Genomic DNA, 21,549 nt, shown 5'->3' with positions numbered 1-21,549 from the left:
TCGCTCTGGAGTCGACCGGGGGTGGGGATGGGGAGGGTACCTGGTGTTTAGAATCACATGGTTGGTGACGGTCACAGGCGTCATGCTCCCTCTCCACAGACAGTGATGACTGTGTTGTGGTCTGTGTCCCAGATATGAGCCCTTTATCCTGTAGGAAAAACAATGTTTATACTGGTCCTTGACAGATACCATAAAGCACTGAGGTGGGTACCTGGAGGCTATGGAGTCTTCATCATCACTTCATGATGGTGCCTTACCCAGCTTTAATGGTGTTGATGAGAAGCCTTATGGTTAGAGATTAACAGCGTGCCAAGGAACCAGCCATAGCTTCTCTGGGAGAACAAGAGTTCTCCGATGGCACAGGCCATGTCCCCTCCATCAGACTGGAATTCCCAAAGATAAACACAGTGTCTTTCCTGTGTGCTTGGAAAATCCATAGGGGCATGTTCCCTGTCTCTCCATCATATCAGGGGCTTCCAGGGAACAGGTCCACTCAGACTGGGAGCCCCCTGAGGGCAGAGGCCATGTTCTCCCACCCACTCGGGGGTCCACATCTCCAACATACACTGTAGATGTATTAGCTGGCACATGAGTCTTGGAGTAAGTGGACAGCTTCTTGGAATGGTGTTGATCACTTGGACTTCATCAGTGTTAAAGACTTCACTCATTAGACAAGAGCCATGTGGTCTGAGCCCTTGGCTTCTGGCTCCTGGCTCCTGGTTTTCTCTGCTTTAATTTGGCCCATGACAGAGCCAGACTCTTTTACTGGACTGGTCTGGAAGAGGTTGCTGGAATGTCAGGAAGATGAGATGGGAAGGTGGCAGCTCAGATGGTCACCTCTTACTCTAGAAAGGCTGTTGACTCTGGAAGAGCAGAGTGCCAGGGTCAGGGCTTTCTCAGGCATCCTCGTGTCTTGGGTGGGACAGCAGTGATCTGAGCATCAGGGCCAACTTTTTGGCTCATGAGGTGTGATATTCAGGCAAAACTGAGGGTTCACAGAGAGCCTGTTCCTTACATTATCTCCTCTCACCTTGGAGAGAGCCAAGATGTGTGAGGAAGTATGAATTTATAAAACTCAGGTGGAAACTGAGGCACAGGGAAGGTAAATGGCCTGTCCAAAGTTATACAGCTTATAAGTAATAGGGGCCAAACCACCTGACTCTAGTCCCACTCTCTTTGCTCCCTGAAATCCATCTGAATGGTCTAGTTACAAGACAGCGCCCACGCCTAGCCTGGGTTTAGACCCTTTAGCTTTAGCGTTGAGGGAGATGTGTCTTAAATTGTTTTAATTTAACATTGTGAATGAGTTTGAAATCCTTCCCAAGAGCCATGGGAGATTAGGAAGTTTCTTCACCTCACAGTTGATCACAGTCAACTCTCCAATTCCTGCTCCACCACTTTCTCAGGGGACTTTGCATACTGCCCACATGGGTCCAAATAGGAGCATGTCAGCATTTCATTAAAAACTTAAGACTCAGGGGCCTCCCCGGTGGCAGAGCGGGTTGAGCCGCCAGCTGTGAAGCTGTCTGCAGCTTCTGCAGCGCGGGTTCGATTCCCAGCGAGCCAGGGAGAAACCCACAAGGCGCAGCAGACCTCTCCTATCTCGCCTACTGCTCCCCTCAGCAGTGTCCTTGGCCTGTCTGCCTGTTCTGCTCCCCACTCTGTCTCTGGTGAGTTCTCTCACCCTCCCGTGCCTCTGACCTATACCCCAGTTATTATATAAATAAATAAAAATCTAAAAAAAAAAAAAAAAAACAACTGCAACTGACATTTTAAAAAAATGAATAAAATATTTTAAAAAAACCTTAAGACTCAGGGCCTCCCTGGTGGTGCAACACGCAGTACTAAGACGCAGTACTATGAAGCTATCTGCAGCCATTGCAACACGAGTTCAGTCCCTGGACAGGGAGCTACCCACATGGCACAGCAGACCTCCCCTGACTCACCCGCTGCTCCCCTCAGCAGTGTATTTCAGTCAACCCACCTGTTCTGTTCCCCACTCTTTCTCTGGTAAGTCCTCTCACCAACCCCCCACACCTCTGGTCTGTACCCCAGTTCTTGTATGCATAAATAAATAAATCTTTTAAAAAAAAAAAACAACTTGAGACTCAGAAGCAAGAGTCCTGAGGGAGACAGAACCAGAGGTGCCACTGGGCTGGTGTTCTGTGCCTACCCCACCCCAGCTCCACCCACAGGCTAGGAGAGGACCCCATCGGCTGTGCAGCCCCTGACCAACCTGGTGACTAAATGGGTAGCTGTCTCCTTCCCGACAATAAACTTGTGCTTCCTCCGCAGTTTTCATGAACACGGCCATCCCCATTGCAGCTGTCCTCATCGTAAGTGGGGCCTTTCTCTCTCTCCCGGTGGGGGCCTGGGAGGGCGTCTGCAGTGAGAGGCTCCCGGGTTTAGCCGTTCTGCTCAGGAACGTCATAGATGGCTCAGGCAGCAGGCTGAAAATAGGGTGAGGGATTCGAAGTCTCGACAGGAAGCAGGGCCCTCCCTCACTCCAGGCAGGCAGGGGCCTCTGCCTCCCAGCCTGGAAGACTTAAGGTTTAGTCTTTAGAGAAATTAAATTTCCTTTTCAAAATAGCCATCGAATCTTTTCATTAAAATGTGAAAATTGTTTATGATGAAAATGTTGGGAAATTCAGAAGGGAAAGTTCAAGTCGAATTTAAATCACCCATAATCCACTGGCAACATCTTTTATGCATTTCTTTCCAGTCTTTTTTTAAGGTGCATAATATGACATTTTTACAAAAATAGGATTGGGCTGCATATGTAGTTTTGTAACATGCTTTTTCAACATTTAAGATTCTGGCCACAAGGTCATTAAATATTACAACGGTGGTTTTTCTTTTTCTAAAGGGCAGCTTCAGCTGAGGCTGTGTGTGTAGCTCAGCAGCACCGCAAGCAGGTGCCCCTCCAGAAAGGCCTAACCCCCACCAGCCCACAGCCCCTCACAGCCCCATAGTTCCTATGCTTGGCTTCTGTGACGGCTGCTGTTCTTTAAAAAGATGCATTTATTTCCCCTGGGGCTAGTGTCCCTGAACTGTGGTGAGTTCACAGCCTGTCAAGCAGGCTTGGGAATTCATTTTCGACATGATTTATTGGGCTGGTTCCTGGCCTGGCTCTCGGAGAACTTTGGGTCAATGAGCCAGCCAGGTAGCAGGGCAGGCTCTGCAAGGGGCGGTTTTGTGATGATTGTGTTCGCATTTCCCCAGACTGCGGCTGCCATCTGAGGAGCTGACCCAGCCTGAGGGCTCCTCCCTGGGCATTCCCAGTCAGGATGCGGTGGGAAAGGGTGAGAGCTGCCCTTGACCTCCATCTTGAAGTCTGAACTTACTGGGGACATTTCCAAGAGATAACTGTGAGGATGAAGAAGGTGTCTAACTGAAAGGTTCCCTCGGGTCCCCTCTTCTAGCCTTCTTGCTTCCTTCCCAGAGGCTGAGTAATGCCACTGGAGAGGGGGCCCATGCCCTGAGTCACCCCCACTTCACTGATGCCTTTGTTCACAGACCTTTGTGGGCCATGACAGCTTCTTCAAAGGGACTGACTTCTCGCCCTCCGTGGCCTTTGCCTCCCTCTCCCTCTTCCACATCCTGGTCACGCCACTGTTCCTGCTGTCCAGTGTGGTCCGGTCAACAGTGAAAGCTCTAGTCAGGTGAGAGGAGGGGAGTTGGTGAGGGGAGGGGAGGAGCTCATGTGGCAATCCCCTGGCTTGCTCTGTTGCTGCTGGGACCATGGTGGTTTAGTCCAGGACACACCTCCCTATTCACGGGCCTTGCTGAAGCTGGTGATGATTGCTCAGAGGAACGCAGGCCATGTGCGCTTTCCCTCCACGCCACCCCTGAGAAAGGGCTAGCCAAATTGCTTCCGTCCCTCCAAGGAGAGGGATCTCAAAGTCATCTCCAAGATAACTTTGCAAAAATATATGGTGTTGCCCAAATTGGAATATCCTCATAAATTCTGCCTATCGGTCCTAATCTCATCCTTCAGAACCACCCACAATGAGCACTATCCTTCCCCCACATGCCAGCCCTTCAGGTTTCAGAAGACATTCACTGAATCTCCATCTTCCCCAGGCTGAACATCTCTTGTTCTTCCCACGGGTCCCAGAGCTTCACAGCCCCGGTCAGTGAAGCAGTTTCCCCAAAATGCTTGCATGTCCCATCCCCAGTTGGCCTCCAGGTGTGGGGCCCCTAGCCCCCTCCAGGCTCTAGAACTCCGGAATGACTCTACCATCCTCCCAGAGGCACCTTCTTCCCTGGAATGAAAGCCTGATGGCAGAGGGCTGAGGCTGGAAAATGCCTTAGCTGGAGTGGGACATCTACTTGGGCCTCTGAAACTCCTTTGAAGCAAGGAGCTGTCATGCCACTAGGGAGAGCTGCCTCTGTCTTTTCCCATCGCCCATGGGGCCAGACAGTAACAAATGTCCTCAGAACTCAAGCCCCTCCAACGATGAGGAAAACAACATCCCTGTCTCGTGAGACCCTGGCAGATCCTAGGCAACCTTCAGGGAGGAGTAGCTGTTTGAATAAAATAGTGATGGAAGGAGCAAATCACACAAGGAAGCTCTGGCAGGGGTTCAAGGTTGAAAGGAGCATAATTGTGATCAAAGGAGTATCTGGCTAGGAAGTAGCTGGTGGGAAATCAATTAGCTCCCATTTCTGTGGTTGGTGAGGCTGTCTCATTTCCATTGGCCAAGGCATAGAGATTTCTAAGGACCACCCCCTCCTCAATCCCCACCTGCCCCAGCCGCCCCTCAGTCCTATGATTCTGTGTAGAAACTACTGATTCAAGGATGCTACACTTGTTGGAAATCCCTTGCCGGCTCCAGAAGCATTCCCATTTGCAGACACACCTAAATGCACTGTCAAGAGGGTAGCTGAGGCCTTTTTAGAGAGGCAGATCAGATTCTGGGCCCAAAGGTAGGAGTAAGATAACAAAAGAAGCCAGCTCCACCCTTCCCAGCCCAGCTGCAGACAGTTGAGAGTGCTGGAGCTGGGACTGAGAGGGAAAGTAAATGTGTGTGTGTGTGTGTGTGTGTGTGTGTGTGTGTGTGTGTGTGTGTGTGTGTGTGTGTGTGTTTTGGAGCTGCACAGGGAGGCTGGAGGTCTGCTCCTGGTGGGGAGTGGTACACAGAACGGACCTCTAAGGAGCACAGCTCATTTAGGGCCCAGACATTAGGGCCTTGGGAGTTGGTGGGCTTGCCTGGTCTAGAGCTGTTGGACTTTTAGCAAAAGGGAGGAAAGGGGTACACAGTTTTCAAATGTCATAGCTTCCACACACCCAGGAATGAGAGAGAATGAACTAAAAGAATAAAGCTTCCAACACCTCTTCTGGGTCCATAGGGAAATTGGGGGGTGGAGGGTTTAGGGGAGAGATAATAGCCTTCTCTGTAAGCTGGGAATACAATTCCCTCACACCTCCCCTAGCAGAATTATATAATTGGGATTAAATTATATGTTTATAAAAGCATTTATTACAGTGCTTGCATACAGCAATAGGTACATGCTCAATAAATAAATATTAGTTATTGTTAATAGTATGATTAATAATAATCTTAATTAAACTTAACACTAACCAACTTTACCTCTACCAGTAACTGGTAAAACTCAACATCACTTAATGTTAACATTGGCTAGTCTGGGTTATTAGTCAACTTCAACATTAAATTGCCCTAAAGCTAGCCAAATCCAGACCCTAACTTCCTCCAGTTGACTAGTCATCTCTAGCGAACCCTGATAACACCTGTCACTGCCCCACATAAGACGCCCTCAGTTGTATCCTTCCTGTGTGAGCTTTGGGAGGGCCACACCTTAGGACCTTCTCAGAGCTGCCTTCTCAGGCCTCACCCTCCACTTTCTCCCCTCCCCTCTGCCCCTGGCAGGGGTGAGGGGTATCTCTGTGCTTCCTCTGCAGCGTGCAAAAGTTGAGCGAATTCTTATCCAGTGCAGAGATCCGAGAGGAGCAGTGTGCTCCTCGGGAACTCCCACCCCAGGGCCAAGCCAGCAAGTACCAGGCCGTGGTGAGTGCTCAGACCAGCAACAAAATTTTTCTCTAATGCCTGCAATTTATACCCGCCTGTGGCCTGCCTCAGCCTTTCCTCACAGGGCGGGGCTCCCTTCCCTGCACATCTCCCAGTGCCCTGGGCCCTCACCTCCTTCTAACTGTCCCCAGCCGCTTAAAGTTGTGAACCGAAAGCATCCCTCCCGAGAAGACTGTCAGGGCCTCATGGGTCCTCTGCTGAGTCTGGCCCCCAGTGCAGAAGGGGATCCTGACAACTGCTGTGTCCAGGTGAGTCCTCGACCCTGCACCCCATGTTAGCCGCCATCTCCAGGAGGGACCTCAGCACCTAAAGAGCTGTGTGCCAAGTCCTCTGCCCGAGAGGCCACCCTGCCTGCCTACTACAGCATCCTGCCTGCCTACACTGGCTGGAGACCTGGACAGTGCTTCTGTCTTCACCAGGTGGAGGCACTGTCTTCTCTCCTGGATGGGTTAACATGAGAGTCATTTTCCCAGAGATGTGTTGGCATGCCCTGAAAGTGATATGTGGGTTTTGGCTTTCATGGGGAACAAGACACAAGAGATTATTCATACTGAGAACCCGTTGCCTTTCCGTTCTCTTCTGGGCTGTGGGGTGTTGCCAATGAAGATCATTGGAGGCTTCTTCACATGGACCCCTGATGGAATCCCCACACTGTCCAACATCACCATTCGTATCCCCCGAGGTATGGTCCAGCTCAACCCCCACCACACTCTGGGGGTGTTCCCTTGGAGTCTGGAGTGCCCCTCCTCGTCTCCCACCCTGGGGGTGCTCTGGGGCAGGAACACTAGAGAGGGAGTGGGTTTCATCCAGGAGGTGTCACTGTGCTGGGGGGGAGGGTCAGCAGCATGGACAGGGCAAGACAGCAGGGCCTTAATGTCAGGCCATCTGCTGCAGAGAGGATAGGAGCATCACAAATAGAGCAGACTTGAGTGGCCGGGTAGGCATTATGGAAGAGGTCACTTTTCTGAGAATGAGCTCCCTGATCCTCGAAGCCAGGTGGACATTCTAGCAGAGGCAGCAGTATGGGCAAAGCTTGAAGGTGGGATGGGGGTGGGACCCAGAGTGGCCTTTGCTGGGACCACGAGGAGCTGAGTGCACACTGGAGCACACCCAAAGAAAGAAGCCAGTGTGTAGGAAGAGGCTGGATGTCAGTGGTGAAGAAGGACCTGGGGAGCCAGGAGGAATGTAGTTTTCCAGGGGCAAAAAAATAGGCCAATGTGGGGGTGGGGAGAAGGACTCCCTGGGCATTCCAAGTAGGAAGAAAGCAAATGGTGGCCTCAGGATTGGGTGCATCTGTATGTCTGGCTCGCAGTTCAGGCTTCCTTCTCATACCCCTCACTCCCTCCACCCCCGCCTTCCCTGCAGGCCAGCTGACGATGATCGTGGGGCAGGTGGGCTGTGGCAAGTCCTCACTCCTCCTAGCCACCCTGGGGGAGATGCAGAAGATCTCAGGGGCTGTCTTCTGGAACAGGTAACAAATGAATCCTAGGGCTCAGCGGAGCGAGACAGTGGGCAGGTAGGCAGCCATCCTTCTCAGGTGAGGATGGTCTTGCATTTATTGAGTAGCCACTTAGTGTTCAGTGAGTACTCAGTCCATGCAGTTAGTTATTATTTTCATCATCATCATCATCGATATTCATTAAACCCTTACTATATGCCAGGCACTTGGCTAAATCTTCTGAATACATTCTACTATTTCGTCCTGTGACAGCCAGCAAGGTGTAAGTACTGTTAATAGTTCTCATTTTCAATGAGGGTTAAACTCTTTGCCCTAATTCATCAGCTAATAAATTGCAGAGCTGGAATTCGAACCTGATTCTGTTTATCTCCAAATTCCATGCTCACTCAGCCACACCACTTCCCTGTGTGGGGAATTGCAGCACAGATGTGGGTTTCTGACTTGGTCATCAGCAAAGCTGACACAGACCATTCAGTGGGTGTTTACAGGAGCCAGCGACAACTCAGGCAAACGTGGGTTTCTAGGCAGAGATCACCATCGTAATTAAAGAGTCAGAACCCCAGGCTGAGTCCATCGTGAATCTATTATTTATGTCCACCTACTTCTAAAAAGCACTTGAAGCTAGTTGATAAAAGATACATCTGAAATGGAAGCTTTTTCAAAATTGAGAAAAGGAAAGCCAGGAAATAAAGAGGATGTAAAAGGTGTTCAGGAACCCCAGCAGAGCAAGGCTTTGCAGGTAGCACAAACCCTGCTTGGAGCTCCACAATAGCCAAATCAAAGGGGGACCTGAGGGAGGTTTCCAGTGGTGATTCAGGAGTAAACTTTGCAACCAATTCAGCAAATAGACAAGCTTTCCCAAGCAATCATTTCTTGGGAGGAAATTATCATTCAAGATGTCAGGTTTTTCATAAGTATGAGTGCAGAACTGAGCAGAAAGTCCTGGGGGCCAGTGTCAGCATGCACCCCTATGTCCTGCTTTACCAAAATGCCTTTGAGTGCTGCATCCCACAGATGGCAAGTTTTGCTTCTCAGTGGGACTATGGGCTGGCAGATGAGCCCCTTGGATTTTCCATAATCTCAGTCTCTGGGGCCTTAATTGCACTGGGGAATATGGTGTGTTTGGGTATGGAGGAGTTTCTGCCTCCAGAGAGGATTTCTTAAACAGAGAAAGCCCGGGTATGAGGTTTGAGGTCACTTTGCCAGTCCAGTGAACTAACTGCCCCTCAGAGCAGTGAAGATCCCCTGCCCATTGGCTGACAAACATATGTATGTCACAGGAAGACAGGACCTCCACCCCCACCCCCAGGGCACTGAACTGAAGAAAACAACCAATATTGTTTGCACATCTGTTATGCTAAACATATTGCAAACATATCTCACTGAAACCTCCCACTAGCTCCCACTAAGTGTTATCACCCCATTTCACAGAGGTAGTTACTGGGGCTCAGTAAGTTTGGGTGACTTACTGACCAGCCTGTGGAACACGGACCCAAGCCTGTGTTCTTTCCTTTAAGTCTGGCCAGTGTCTTGGGCTGGGGTCCCATAGTCCTAATTCCAGGGAATATTCTCCAAGTTCAATGTGGAGGGCAGTTTGGATGGGGCTTGCTCTCAAGCAGGCCTTTTCTGCATGGGATGGCAGAGCCCAGAGCAACCCTGTGTTGAGCAAGTCTTATTGGCTCCATTTTTCCAACGTGATGTGCTCATGTAAACATCTTTTTAGAGATCATGCCATTTCACAGCTACAGATTGTAAATAATACAGCTTTTCTATGTATCAGGAAACAAAAAAAAAATTCATGTGACTTGCCTCATTGCGATATTTGCTTTACTGCAGTGTTCTGAGACAGAACCCCACTACCTCTGAGGTGTGCCTGTACTGTGATTGCTCATGTGTCTTTCCCCTCCAGGATGTTGAGCTCCCTGAGGACAGGGCTGGAGACTAGATTATTCCATTGTGCCCACGTCCCTAAAGAATAGAGCCATTAATATCTATAGTAGAATGATTTTACTTGTCCACAAAGGTTTCCAGGGAGCCAGCAAAAAGTGGGGCCCAAAAAAATCACTGGGATGCGAGGATAGTCCCGTGTCCTGATGAGGAACTGCAAATGGGCCATACTGGAGCTCTCTGTTCCTCTGCCCCCATTACTTGCTGAGACCTCCACATATGGACTGTACTATTTCTGTGCCCATTCTGCGGGTCTGGGCCCTGCTTGCTCTGGGCCTGCCTCAGAACATTTTTGCCTGTGCTGGTTGGTGTAAAGGCTGCTTCCTGAACCCCTTACTCCCCAAGAGGTGAGAAATGGGCTCTTCTCCGGACTGTCATGTGGTCTGATCTGCCCATGCTGTCTCTGGAGTCTTTGGGCAATTGGGTGAGAGCTCAAGTGTACCCCAGATATCCTTGAGAAAGAAAGTGTGGTGGGAATGGCAGGCAGACCAGAGATGGGGTACTGTGTGTAGGAGACAAGCCAGGTTTAGCAACTAAATGGTCTCTGGTTATAGACCCTGCCACTCTTGCTGTGTGACTTTGGGCAGAATTTAACACCTCTCTGAGACTCAGTGTCCTTATATGTACATAAGGAAAATCCTTTCCTCTCAAAGATTTGGCATAAGGATTCAATGATATCGATTGGAAAGGACACTGTGGGTGAAAAATAACAATTCAGGGCTGCAACGGGTCTAGGTGTGGCAGGATGAATGAACTGTGGACATCTATGTCCCAATTTCCTTTTCTGACCTCAGTTTCCACATTTTTCCCTTTTCACATATTGTTGGGGTCTGAAATGAGTGTTGAGGTCATTCAGTTCCTCCTCTGCCTACACCTTTGAGACCAAGCAGTGAACTAAGAGGATGATTCCCCCCAGTTCTCCAACCCACCTCCTACCCTCCCACTGTCTATGAGCTGTGTTTGTAATAAATCCTCCCAGTGTCACTGTGAGATTTGTGCCATCACCCCAATTTTATAGATAAGGAGACAGAGGCTCCCCCTAATTAGAGAAACTGCCTGAAGATTTTACAGGCAGTGGACAGAGAAGCCCCTCAGAATGAAACTTTAGCGCCCATATTCTAACCACTTAGCCATGCTGCTTTCCCTCGTGTGCTGCCTCCTCTTCCAGCCTAGAATTCCCTACCCACACCCAGTCCAGAATTCCCTCCCTCCAGCCTAGAATATTTCCCTTCCTCTATCGCCACCATTTCAGGTATCCCTTTCAAGGTTTCACTCAGTTGAGTCTTTCCTCATTTTCTCAAAATTTCTTCCTCCAGACTACTTATAAAAATTAGATTTTTCTCTGATTCTGAAAGAATGTACACAAATTAGAAAAGATATAGTCATATAAAGAAGATAAAAGCCTCCTAATATCCCATCATCCAGAAACTGCCCGTGTTTTCTCTATGAGTTTGCACAGGTGTTTGTGTGTACCTCTCCCCCAAATTTCTATAATGCTTTCTTGCTCCTACTTTCCTTTTGGTCCTTGTAACTTCCTGGCCTCTGTTTTCTGTCTGGGTCACTCTATCAGACCTTGAACCCATTGAGGGTCAGCTCTGTGCCTTGACTGAGTGCCCCACTTCTAGTTGGCTGGAGGAAAGGACGCGGAGTTGGAAAACGGGTATATTACTTTGAGCTCAGTGCTTGTCTCAAGTGTGCAGGTCGAGGAACAGTGAAATGCTCCCAACACTCACTTAAGATCCCAGAAGTCAATACAAGAAAATATGTGTCTTGTGCACCATTCTTTTAAAAAAAAAAAAAAGATTTATTTATGCATACGAGAGCTGGGGCACAGGCCAGAGATGTGTGTGTGTGGCAGGGGGATGAGAGGATTCACCAGAGACAGAGTGGGGAACAGAACAGGCAGACTGACTGAAATACACTGCTGAGGGGAGCAGCGGGCGAGACAGGAGAGGTCTGCTGCACCATGTGGGTAGCTCCCTGGCAGGGGATTGAACTCGTGCTATAGCAGCTGCAGATAGCTTCATAGGTTGTGTCTTTACCCCCTGCGCCACCAGGGAGGCCCTTGTGCACCATTCTTTACGTTTCAGATTAAAACATATACATGAAGCCTTGGGAGGCGAGGGCTACACTGGAAAGAAAAGACACACTGAGAATCACACCCAGCTTCCCTCCTTCCTAGCCCTGAAACAGTGGTCACATTTTGTAAACTCAGAGCCTCAGTTTCCTTGTCTTTAAAATGGGAATACTAACACCTCTTTATGGGGGTTGTTTTGAGGATAAAGTGGTGAATATAACTTCACACAATGCCTGACTTGAGGATGACCTGCAATGAGTGAAGCGCTCCTCCCTCCTTCCTTCTTCCTGGATGATTAACATGTTAGTTAGCTCCCTCCATTTATTACTGAGCTGACGTGTACTAAGTACTGTGGGGGCTGAAAAAGATGTTTTTCCTGCCTTATAATCCCACTGGACATAAAAGGCTTATGCAACAGCTGATTAGAAAGGAAAGTTTTCCATTATAAGGGCTAATTGAGCAGCCCAGACAGTTTGCAAACTGAGTTAATACCAAGAGAGCTCATCATATGCTGGGTCCCCAGGGAAACCACAGATATACCTTCCTGCACATAAATAACGCTGGTGCAACTCTGGAAGCAGTCAAGGCAGGAAGACTCCAGAGATAAGCTTATCTGAGCTGTGGCTACAGAATTGGAATTTGAAAGCTTTGGGGTTTTTTATCTGTCTCATGTTACCATCTTGTTCATACATTACAGCATTCTGTGGTGAGGGAACAGGAGGTTAGGTTGAATTGAAAGCATGAAATGAGAGCAACAAAGATTAGAGAACAGGATCAGAGGGACTGGTGATTACTTCTCCATCAGGATCTCCATTTAGTTCTGGGCCTCAGCAAGGAACAGAAAAGAATTTCACTGGACTTCTTCCCATCTCTGTTTCTGTCCATCTTGGTTTTCCTGACAAGAAGGCATTTATCAGAATTATGGCATGGGAAGTCACAATGAAGTAATATAGCATGGACATTAAGTGCATGAAGCTTTGGGGTTCAGATAGAACCCCAGCTACTTGCTGCCTGTGTGACTTAGCCTCTCTGTGCCTCACTTTTTTGGTCAGTAAAGTTGGAACACTCAAAATAAACCTCCTTCCTACGGATATTTTGAGCTTCCAAAAAGATGATACTTACATCTTAACAATGCTTATCACAGTGTTGCTAGAAGTTCAATAAATATTAAGTGATTTTAGTATTACTGAAGTAAGATCTGTATGAAGACAGAGTAGATTTTTTTTCCCCAAATATACTTGTCAAAAGTACATATTTCATTGGCAGGAGACTGCTTCTGGAAGGTTGAGAGATGGCCTGGGGCAGGAGAAAGAACACTGACAAAGTTGGGACCAAAATACATAATCAGTGTCTTTCAAAAATGACTTTATTATAATTCACAGTATGCAATGCATTTTCCATCACAATCCATGATGTTCGTGGAATGATAGACAAGAGGAAAAATTTCACCAACAAGTACACATTGTGACCACACAGTGTGCATGCTGATATTTTCATTCTTTTTTTTTTTTAGTGCAGTTGCAATTTTCTTATTTAAGACCCAACTTTTGTGTTGGATCTGAAAACCGTGTAAGAAATGGCTATGACCTTGGGAAAGTCACTTTCCCTCTCTGAGCTTCAGTTTCCCAAACCATGAAACCATCGTGATGCCCAGCCAGCCTCACCCTTGCTCTGAGGCAGTGCCAGGAACACTAGTTAAGTCCTTGCTATTTGGAAGGTGCCCACACAGGTGCTGTTAGAAGGGAGTACTTTCTGCCGCAGGGAAGCCTCCTGGGGAATTGGGGGAGAGTTGGGGATGAATGGGGGGTGGGGATTGTTCTTCAGCAAAGCCTCAGTGGGATGGAGAGAAAGGCTGTGGAGTGGGAAGTAACTGGTGTCATTCTCTCCCATTTGTGCCCCAGCAGCCTTCCCGACAGCGAGCCAGGAGAGGACTCCAGGTACAGCCTTGGAACTGGGTTGGCAATGGGTCCCAAAAAAGGAAGGGGGGCGAGGTGGGGACGGGCATGCTGAATATAGATTCTGGGGTGTGCAGCCTACATAATTTCAGAGACATGGGGCCTTATAAAGCAGGCATTCTCAACAAGGACAAAATCTGGTGCTTAGGAAGAGGAAAAAACTTAGACATCGGAAGGGCTGTGGCCCTCCAAAGGGCCTTAGTACATAAACAGAGATAAAGTGTATCTTCGGTATTTAGCTCCCGTGGTGGATAGTCAGAGCAGATTAGTAGTTGCCAAGGACTGGTGGAAAGGGAGAAAGGGCAGAGGCTGCTATGGGTACAGGATTTCTTTTGGGGGGTGATGAAAATGTTAAGAAATCAGATAGTGGTGATGGTGGACTGCCCTGAGAATATAATAAAACACACTGAATTGAGAAAAAATGTGACAGGGAGATGACAATTAGAAAAAATATATATGAAAACATTAATAGGGGTGATCATGAAAACGGTGTTGAGAAACAGAGTCGCAAGGAGAGGAGGTGGCTACTCCAAGCCAAACAGAAAAGTTGGTCATGTTGCTTTATTTTATTTTATTTTTTAAAGATTTATGTATATATTATATATATATTTATTATATTATATTTATTATATATATATTTATTTTTATTTATTTATGCATACAAGAACTGGGTGTGGGCCTCCCTGGTGGTGCAGGCGGTTGAGCGCAGTGCTGTGAAGCTGTCCACAGCCTCTGCAGTGCCGGTTCAATCCCCCCTGGCCTCGGAGCAACCACATCGCCCGCTGCTCTCCTCAGCAGTGTATTTCGGTCAGTCTGCCTGTTCTGTTCCCCACTCTGTCCCTGGTGAATCCTCTCGCCCTCCCGCGCATCTGGCCTGTACCCCGGCTCTTGTATTTAAAAAAAAAAGGAACTGGTTGTAGGCCAGAGGTGCAGGGAGTGAAAGGATTCACAGAGTGGGGAGCAGAACAGGCAGATGTACTGAAAGTGCTAAGGGGAGCAGCGGGTGAGTCAGGAAAGGTCTGCTGCACCATGTGGGTATCTCCCTGGCCAGGGATCAAACTCATGCCACAGTGGCTGGTGATAGCTTGATAGTGCTGAGACTTTACCCCTGAACCACCAAGGAGGCCCCTGGTCACGTGCTTTAGGTTCAATGTACAGGTCTAAAAATCCCAAGGAAAATAGAGCATGAGACTCTGAGAAACTTAAAGCCTTCCCTAACCTCTCCTCTCCCAAGAACATTTGAGACATGCTGGAAGTTGTCTGGCATCAGGTCTGGGAACATTGACTCAACTTTGTAACTAAGTTTACACTCTCCAACAAAGAGCTTTCACTGCCCTGTCTGTTCTCTGCCCTTTCTCCCACCTTGTCCCCAAGTGCCAGGGTGTGATGACAGGCCTGGCCTGTCTAACTATTATGACTATAGTTCTTGAGCCAAAAATCAAGCCTCGGGGTGTGTGACAATTATGAATGTGCAGATGGGAACAACAGGAGAGAATATTTGACACTGGAGCAGTTTGGGGCAGCCCAGGGCACATGGACACTGCAGCTGACCGTGTCCACCCTGGCAGTTCCCCAAGATTCCACGGCTGTCTCCTGACAGGGCCACGTGGGGCTGTGGATCACATCTGGAGCCTTCTCAATACCCCAACCTCCCCTGGTTATAGGCTCCCACCCACAAACTGCCAGCTCTATGGCATCCTGGCCTGACTGGCCAGAGAGGTCCCACCCCAGCTGGTGTGCACCCGCATTGGCCCATAGTCTTGGCCTGTGCATTTAAGCCCCAATGCAGAGACTGGGTCTGGGGGAGCTATACAGTGGGCCTCATGCTTCTGTGATGCAGGAAGCTTTACCCCAGGAGTCCACACCCATGGTGACTTTCCCCTGACTCTCACTCTTGAACCAGCTTCTCAGATGGTCATGAACTCCAGACAATGCAAGGGGGCAAGCAGTAGAGAGCCTCCCCTAGGATGGCCTTGCCTCACTCCCACACTCCTCACTCCCACACTCCTCGTGCACAGACATATCTGTGGCTGCAGACTTTGTCTCAGGGATCATAAAGACACACTCATGTGGGGTTTGAGGGAGCTCAAAATATCTGTGGAGAGCTCAATCCACTCCTGTCTTTCCTCCCCTGCTGCAGCCCAGAGCGGGAGCCGGTGGCCGACTCAGATGTCAGGTACTGTGCTTCACAGGGACCCCGAGGCCCAGGAACAACAGAGTTCTGGAGAACAGCCTCAGATCCAAATCCTATTGTGGGGAGCAGACCGGGGAGGGGGATCTGTGCTCTTTCTTGTGGTTTGGCAGCCATGGCCCGTTCTGCATCAAGCTGCTGCTTCCTTCACACAGATCATTTTTCTCTGTTCATCTTTACTTTTTTTTTTTTTTTTTTGGTCTTCAAGAATGACAGCATAATTGTGGTTTCCTTGGTTCCACTCTTACAAAGTTCCACTTGGAGAGTTACCTGCTAATGTCAAGTGGTTTGAGAGCTAAAGGAAAGAGGAAATGAGGGGGTCACGTTTTTACTTGGTTGGCACACTTTGGGGTCCTCCCTGGCTGGAGAGACTCAACAGGAGAACAGACTACAGTGCTGGGGCAGGATGGACGCAGGGCAGGGAGGGGCCAAGGACCCAGTCAGCTAAGACATGTGCACCCAAGCCTACCTCGGGTCCAGGAGGAAGGAAAGGCCACCAAGGACCACACAAAGCAAACTTCTGCCAACTGCACCTCCCCATTTTAGCCCTGCCCCCACCCCCTTGCCTCAGTTTAAGCCATTAGCTTGACAGCTGCCTCTGAGAATGAGTCCCTAAGATGCCTCTCCTCCTCCCATGGCTTTTTTCAGGAAGAGAGGACCTGTAGCCTATGCTTCTCAGAAACCGTGGCTGCTAAATGCAACTGTGGAAGAGAACATCACCTTTGAGAGTCCCTTCAACAAACAAAGGTAAAAGCCTCTCAGAGGAAGGTTAGCTGGGGGAGGGGAGAAATTGGCCCCAGGCACCATTCATAAGGCCTACCCATCCCCCCAGCCCCAGCAAGCTGCCCGTCATTGATGTCATTGATCACTCGCCAGCAATCATCCTGCTCTCCAGGCCACTTGTCTGGAGTCCAGCCTATTCCATATGGTCCATCTGGAAAAGGTCCAGATGTGCCTGGCATCCTGGCAGTCCAGCTCCTGTGGGCAAGAAGGTGGGAGGGGATGGAAGGGCAGGTGAGGCTGGTAGGAAGACAGACCCAGCTCTCCATGATTCTCCATTTTCAATTCCCTACCCCGACTCCGCAGCTCACGCACTGTTTTCCCTCCAGTGATAATAACAACCACTAAGATCAGCTGAGCTCTTGCAACATGCCAGGGGCACTGCCAAGCTCTTTGTATTCATGATTTCCTTTAATGCTCACAACAGTCTTAGTAGGCAGATGCTATTATGATCCCCATTTTACAGATGAGGAAAGCAAGGCTCAGAAAGGTTAAGCAACTTGCGCAAGGCCAGCCAATCAGTAAATGACAAATGAAACTCAAATCCAAGGCTGCCTGACACCCAAGTATTTGTCACCAATCCACTCTGAGATGTACATGCATGCTAGCTGGCACCTGCCCAGGGGAAGATCTGCCCAGGAAAATATGAGAGAAGCAGACTGGGCAAATATTTGACCAGCCATCATCATTACTGCCTAAACCGACCAGCAGAGATTTCCCTGGCAGTGCCCCAAGCACTGTAGTTTTTCCCACTTCACAGGGGCCAGGGGCCCTCTCTTGTCCCTTGCACAGCATGTTTGCTCCCATCCCATTCCATCTTTCAAATATTTAATTTGCTCCAAGACTGTGTGAGGTGCTGCCCTCAGCTCTTTTCAAGCTCACGTGGTGTTTGCTTGCACCCAAGCAGGAGGCCCATTAAAGCCATTGCTCACCCCAGGCACAGCTGCTCAGAAACTAATGACCCTCTGAAAGTGCTCAACTCCGCTAGGCTAACCAGCTGTGCCCACCCCACCCCACCCCCCACTCAGGTACAAGACAGTCATTGAAGCCTGCTCCCTGCAGCCGGACATCGACATCCTGCCCCACGGAGACCAGACCCAGATCGGGGAACGGGTTAGTAACAACGGCCGAGAGGTTTTCTCACAGTTGGGGACCTGTCACATGGGCTGCCCGCCATGTGACAGGGAAATGTGCCCCAAGATTTCTCTCAGGGAGGCCAGGTCACTGGGAAATGAGAGGATAAAGGCTGAAGAGCTGCCTGCAGTGGGTCAAAAGGATCCTCTTCAACCCTGGGCTGCTGGCTGTCCTTGACAGTTGTCAGTCACACTAGGTGGCAAAAGTCAGCTGAGTGCTTCCCCAAGCTGGAGAAGACCTGACATCTCCTTCATTCATGCCCCACATACATCCTGAGAGCCACATGGCACTGCTCTAGGCCCAGGGTTATGTTCCTTCAGTTCCCTCTCCAGGTGGGCTACTTCTCTGTAAACTTAATCATACCGGATTCTCCATGACTATCTTCCTTATGATGATAAAAATTCCTAGCTCCTCTGTCTTTGTTTGCACTGGTCACATGGTCCCTAGAACCTTCATGATAAATCTTCAAGTTCATGTTTCCCGCTTCCACATGAACTCAGTACATGCACACAGGTCACTTCTCCGTAATGGGAAGAGGGGCCACGTAGGAGAATAGAGCCAGGCCTCTATCCCAAAGAGTTCACAATTGAGTAGGGACCAGAACAGTCTCCTCTGAAGAGAAATGGGGGCATGACATTTCCTCCCCTTTGGTATCAGGGCATCAACCTGTCCGGTGGACAGCGGCAGCGAATCAGTGTGGCCCGAGCCCTCTACCAGCACACCAATGTCGTCTTCTTGGTAAGTGCACCAGCAGCACCTTCCTCATCTCTGGCTGCCCCCCAGCTCACTGTCTACACGCATACACCCCATCACCCAACAGCTTCACTCTCCAGTAACAAACCTCTCCTGTCAAAGATAATTACCTAGTCATCTTATTGATAGGGAAACTGAGTCAAGGAAAATGCAATTGACCCATTGTGAACTTTGCACTGAACTCTGTAGTCACTTCCTCCCTATAGGACAGCCTCAACCTGTCAACACTAATTTAGCCCCATTATAAAAATGGCAACTATAGGAGTATGTGCTGCCACTTCTCATTCTGTTCCCACAGCAGACATTGCTCCTTGGTCACAGAATTCTTCCCATGAAAACCTAACTTGACTTCAGAATCCTAATATAGCACTCCAGGTAAACCCTAACAATCACATATGAGATCAAATTTATTAGCTGTGCTTGCCCTACTTCATGCCAAGTTCTGTGGTAGGTATCTATGTTGACACTGAAGAATTCTAAGACCCAACCCTTGACTGGATTAGGGAAACAGAGCATCCATACTCAAGAGTCAGCCTAGTTGAAACCAAACTGTGTGGCACAGACTATGAGGAAACTTGTGCAGGGAGACAATTGTATGAGCTGTCTCATACGAAGTAATCAGAGTGGGCTTCCTGGAGGAGGACCTTAAAGAATGAATCAGTTAAACAGAAGGAAAGAGGAAGGCTATTTGCACAGTTTGTTGGAAGGAGGAAACTCAAGTTTCTGAACCCAGGTTTATTCTCTTTCCTCTATGATACACACAAACACTCCCCATTAAACATAATTCATAATGGAAAGGGTCACAGTCTTTGTGCAATTATATCTGCACAGCACTTAACAAAGTATTAGCTCATTTGTGGCCCCATGGGAACTTTAAACAACCTTGTTAGAGGAAAAGCAAAATAATTTTTTGTTGTTTATTTCAGCAAACTTTTATTAAACTACTTTGTACCAGGCATAGGCACAAGGGGTCTCAGTTCTTGGGAGCATTACAGTGAGGAGTGGACGAATAACTATTGAATCTGGCTTTGTGCAGGATATCACTGGAACAGAAAGGAAAGAATGCTAGATGTGGGGTCAAGAAAGGAAATAGGAAGAGGTAGCACTTGGGTGGGGCACTAAAGGATGAATAGGAGTTCACCAGGCAGATAACAGGCAAAATGGCACTCCAAGTAGAAGAAGCAGCTTAAGCAAAGGCCTAGTTCCCTGCAAACCAAAAGTGTAGAGAGCTTAGACAATACAGAGGAGAAATGAGTCTGGATGGAAGACCAAGCCGGTTGTAAAAGGCCTAGATAATCATGCCATTGATAGTTCAGCAGTCAGGAAACACATGTGATAAGATCTGTTTAAGAGTGGTAACGGATAACAGAACCCCATTTTAAGATGAGGCAACTGGAGGTTAGGTGTGTGGTCCAAGCCACATAGCTAGCATAGCTAGTAAGTATCAGTCCCTAGGCCAAAACTGATATAATAATTGGTAGTTGTTATACTCACTGTTACTCCTGTCCCCACATTTGCTGCTACCTTTTCTCCTCTGCCCAGGATGACCCATTCTCAGCTTTGGATATCCATCTGAGTGACCACCTGATGCAGGCCGGGATCCTTGAGCTGCTCCGGGATGATAACAGGACAGTGGTCCTAGTGACCCACAAGCTACAGTACCTGCCACATGCAGACTGGGTGAGAGGTCACAAGAGAATCCACTGTGGAGGGCTGAGGTAGCAGAGGCAGTTGGACATCTTGAAAGGAATCAGCCATGTGGCTCAGTAGCAGCTGCTGAGGGTCACAAAGCAGAAGCCACTGGCGCTGAGTGGCTCCATGCATGTGAGCAGCTCAGGGAGACCCTGTAGAGGCTAAGGGCTGGGGATCACCTAGAGCTATAGACCTTCCCATCCTGGCCTGGGCCCCTGTGGCTCCATGCAAGACTGGTACCAAGAAGACTCAGAAAGAAGCAGAAACTGTTCCAGCCTTCTGTTTTCTGCCCAGCTTGAACACTCATTCCCCTGGCATGGGGACTCTCTGATGGACAACATGGAAACAAACAATTGCAATAATAATGGAAACGTCAATATTACCAATACAATGCAATTTTGTGAAATCTTACATTAACTGAATTCCCATAATCCTCAATATGAAGACAATAATTACTTTTTGGTTAATTGGGTAGGATTTAATTTTTTTTTTTTTGATGGAAATAACATGACTTTTGAAATCTGAGCCTTTTCTGACACCTGTAAACTTAGTCATACCGGATTCTCCATGACTATCTTCCTTATGAATGATAAAAATTCCTAGCTCCTCTGTCTTTGTTTGCATCGGTCACATGGTCCCTAGAACCTTCATGATAAATCTTCAAGTTCATGTTTCCTGCTTCCACATGAATTCAGTACACGCACACAGGTCACTTCTCCGTAATGGGAAGAGGGGGCACATAGGAGGATAGAGCCAGGCCTCTATCCCAAAGAGTTCACAATCGAGTAGGGATCAGAACAGTCTCCTCTGAAGAGTAATGGGGGCATGACATTTCCTCCCCTTTGGCATCAGGGCATCATTTATATGGCATCAACTATATAAATTTACCCCCGAAAATGAGGCCCTCCCCAAGCTTCAGGCCTGTGTCAAAAGGCCCTGCTAACCCTTCCACTCCACCCAATAAGTCTTTGTTCTCTGTGTGGTGAGACCTCCCTTTGCTATGAAAAAGGCTTTTCTGAAATATTCAAATTTAAAAAGAAGTTATTAAAGCAGTTGCAGAAGGTTTGTGTCTGAGTTTCTGTGGTCACCCTGTCAAGGCAGGTCAGACCAATCCTTCATTGAAAGAAGGTGGACACAGAGGTGTCCGATTCCTTGTCTTAGCCCCCTCCAAAACACCAGCATGGGGTGCATGGGACGGCAGGAGCTAGGGCGGCTATCTGAATTAAAGATGAATCTACTTGAGTATGAAACATTGTGTGTTTCAAATAAATTCAATTTTATTGATTTCAAAGAGGCATGGCACACTTAAAACTAACTGGTCCTTTAAAGCACTGGTGGAATCTGCTTGACCTGCCATCAGAAACTAAGGGTACTGTGCCATCAGCCAGCTAAAAGTTTGCAAACAGCTGCCACTGATGGAGCCTTTGTGGGTAAACCAGAAAGCTTGACTGGGATGCACCACTTGCTCTGCAAATGCTCCTTTCAACCATGGGGCAACCACTGAGAATTGC

The 21,549-nt window shown here is 48.4% G+C and overlaps 1 protein-coding gene across 2 annotated transcripts in view; it reads left to right on the top strand.

Moving 5' to 3' along the window:
• ABCC8 (ATP binding cassette subfamily C member 8) overlaps positions 1-21,549 on the top strand; it is a 72,119-nt gene that overhangs the window by 35,186 nt on the left and 15,384 nt on the right. Inside the window, exons 11-22 of one of the 2 annotated variants that reach the window (XM_037522723.2) lie at positions 2,296-2,336; positions 3,517-3,662; positions 5,924-6,029; positions 6,182-6,298; positions 6,657-6,732; positions 7,416-7,521; positions 13,438-13,470; positions 15,629-15,664; positions 16,328-16,426; positions 17,488-17,572; positions 18,251-18,331; positions 19,889-20,026. In XM_037522723.2, coding sequence (XP_037378620.1) covers positions 2,296-2,336; positions 3,517-3,662; positions 5,924-6,029; positions 6,182-6,298; positions 6,657-6,732; positions 7,416-7,521; positions 13,438-13,470; positions 15,629-15,664; positions 16,328-16,426; positions 17,488-17,572; positions 18,251-18,331; positions 19,889-20,026 — 1,064 coding nt within the window. Of the gene's footprint in view, positions 1-2,295; positions 2,337-3,516; positions 3,663-5,923; positions 6,030-6,181; positions 6,299-6,656; positions 6,733-7,415; positions 7,522-13,434; positions 13,471-15,628; positions 15,665-16,327; positions 16,427-17,487; positions 17,573-18,250; positions 18,332-19,888; positions 20,027-21,549 lie in introns of both variants that reach the window. The other variant, XM_037522722.2, reaches the window with a different exon arrangement.

This window comes from Talpa occidentalis, unplaced genomic scaffold, assembly GCF_014898055.3.
Source record: "Talpa occidentalis isolate TD23 unplaced genomic scaffold, MPIMG_talOcc4v2.1 talOcc4.3, whole genome shotgun sequence".
Classification (NCBI taxonomy): Eukaryota; Metazoa; Chordata; class Mammalia; order Eulipotyphla; family Talpidae; genus Talpa; species Talpa occidentalis.
The sequence above is the reverse complement of the archived record's forward strand: the minus strand, read 5'-3'. Positions and strand labels throughout refer to the sequence as shown.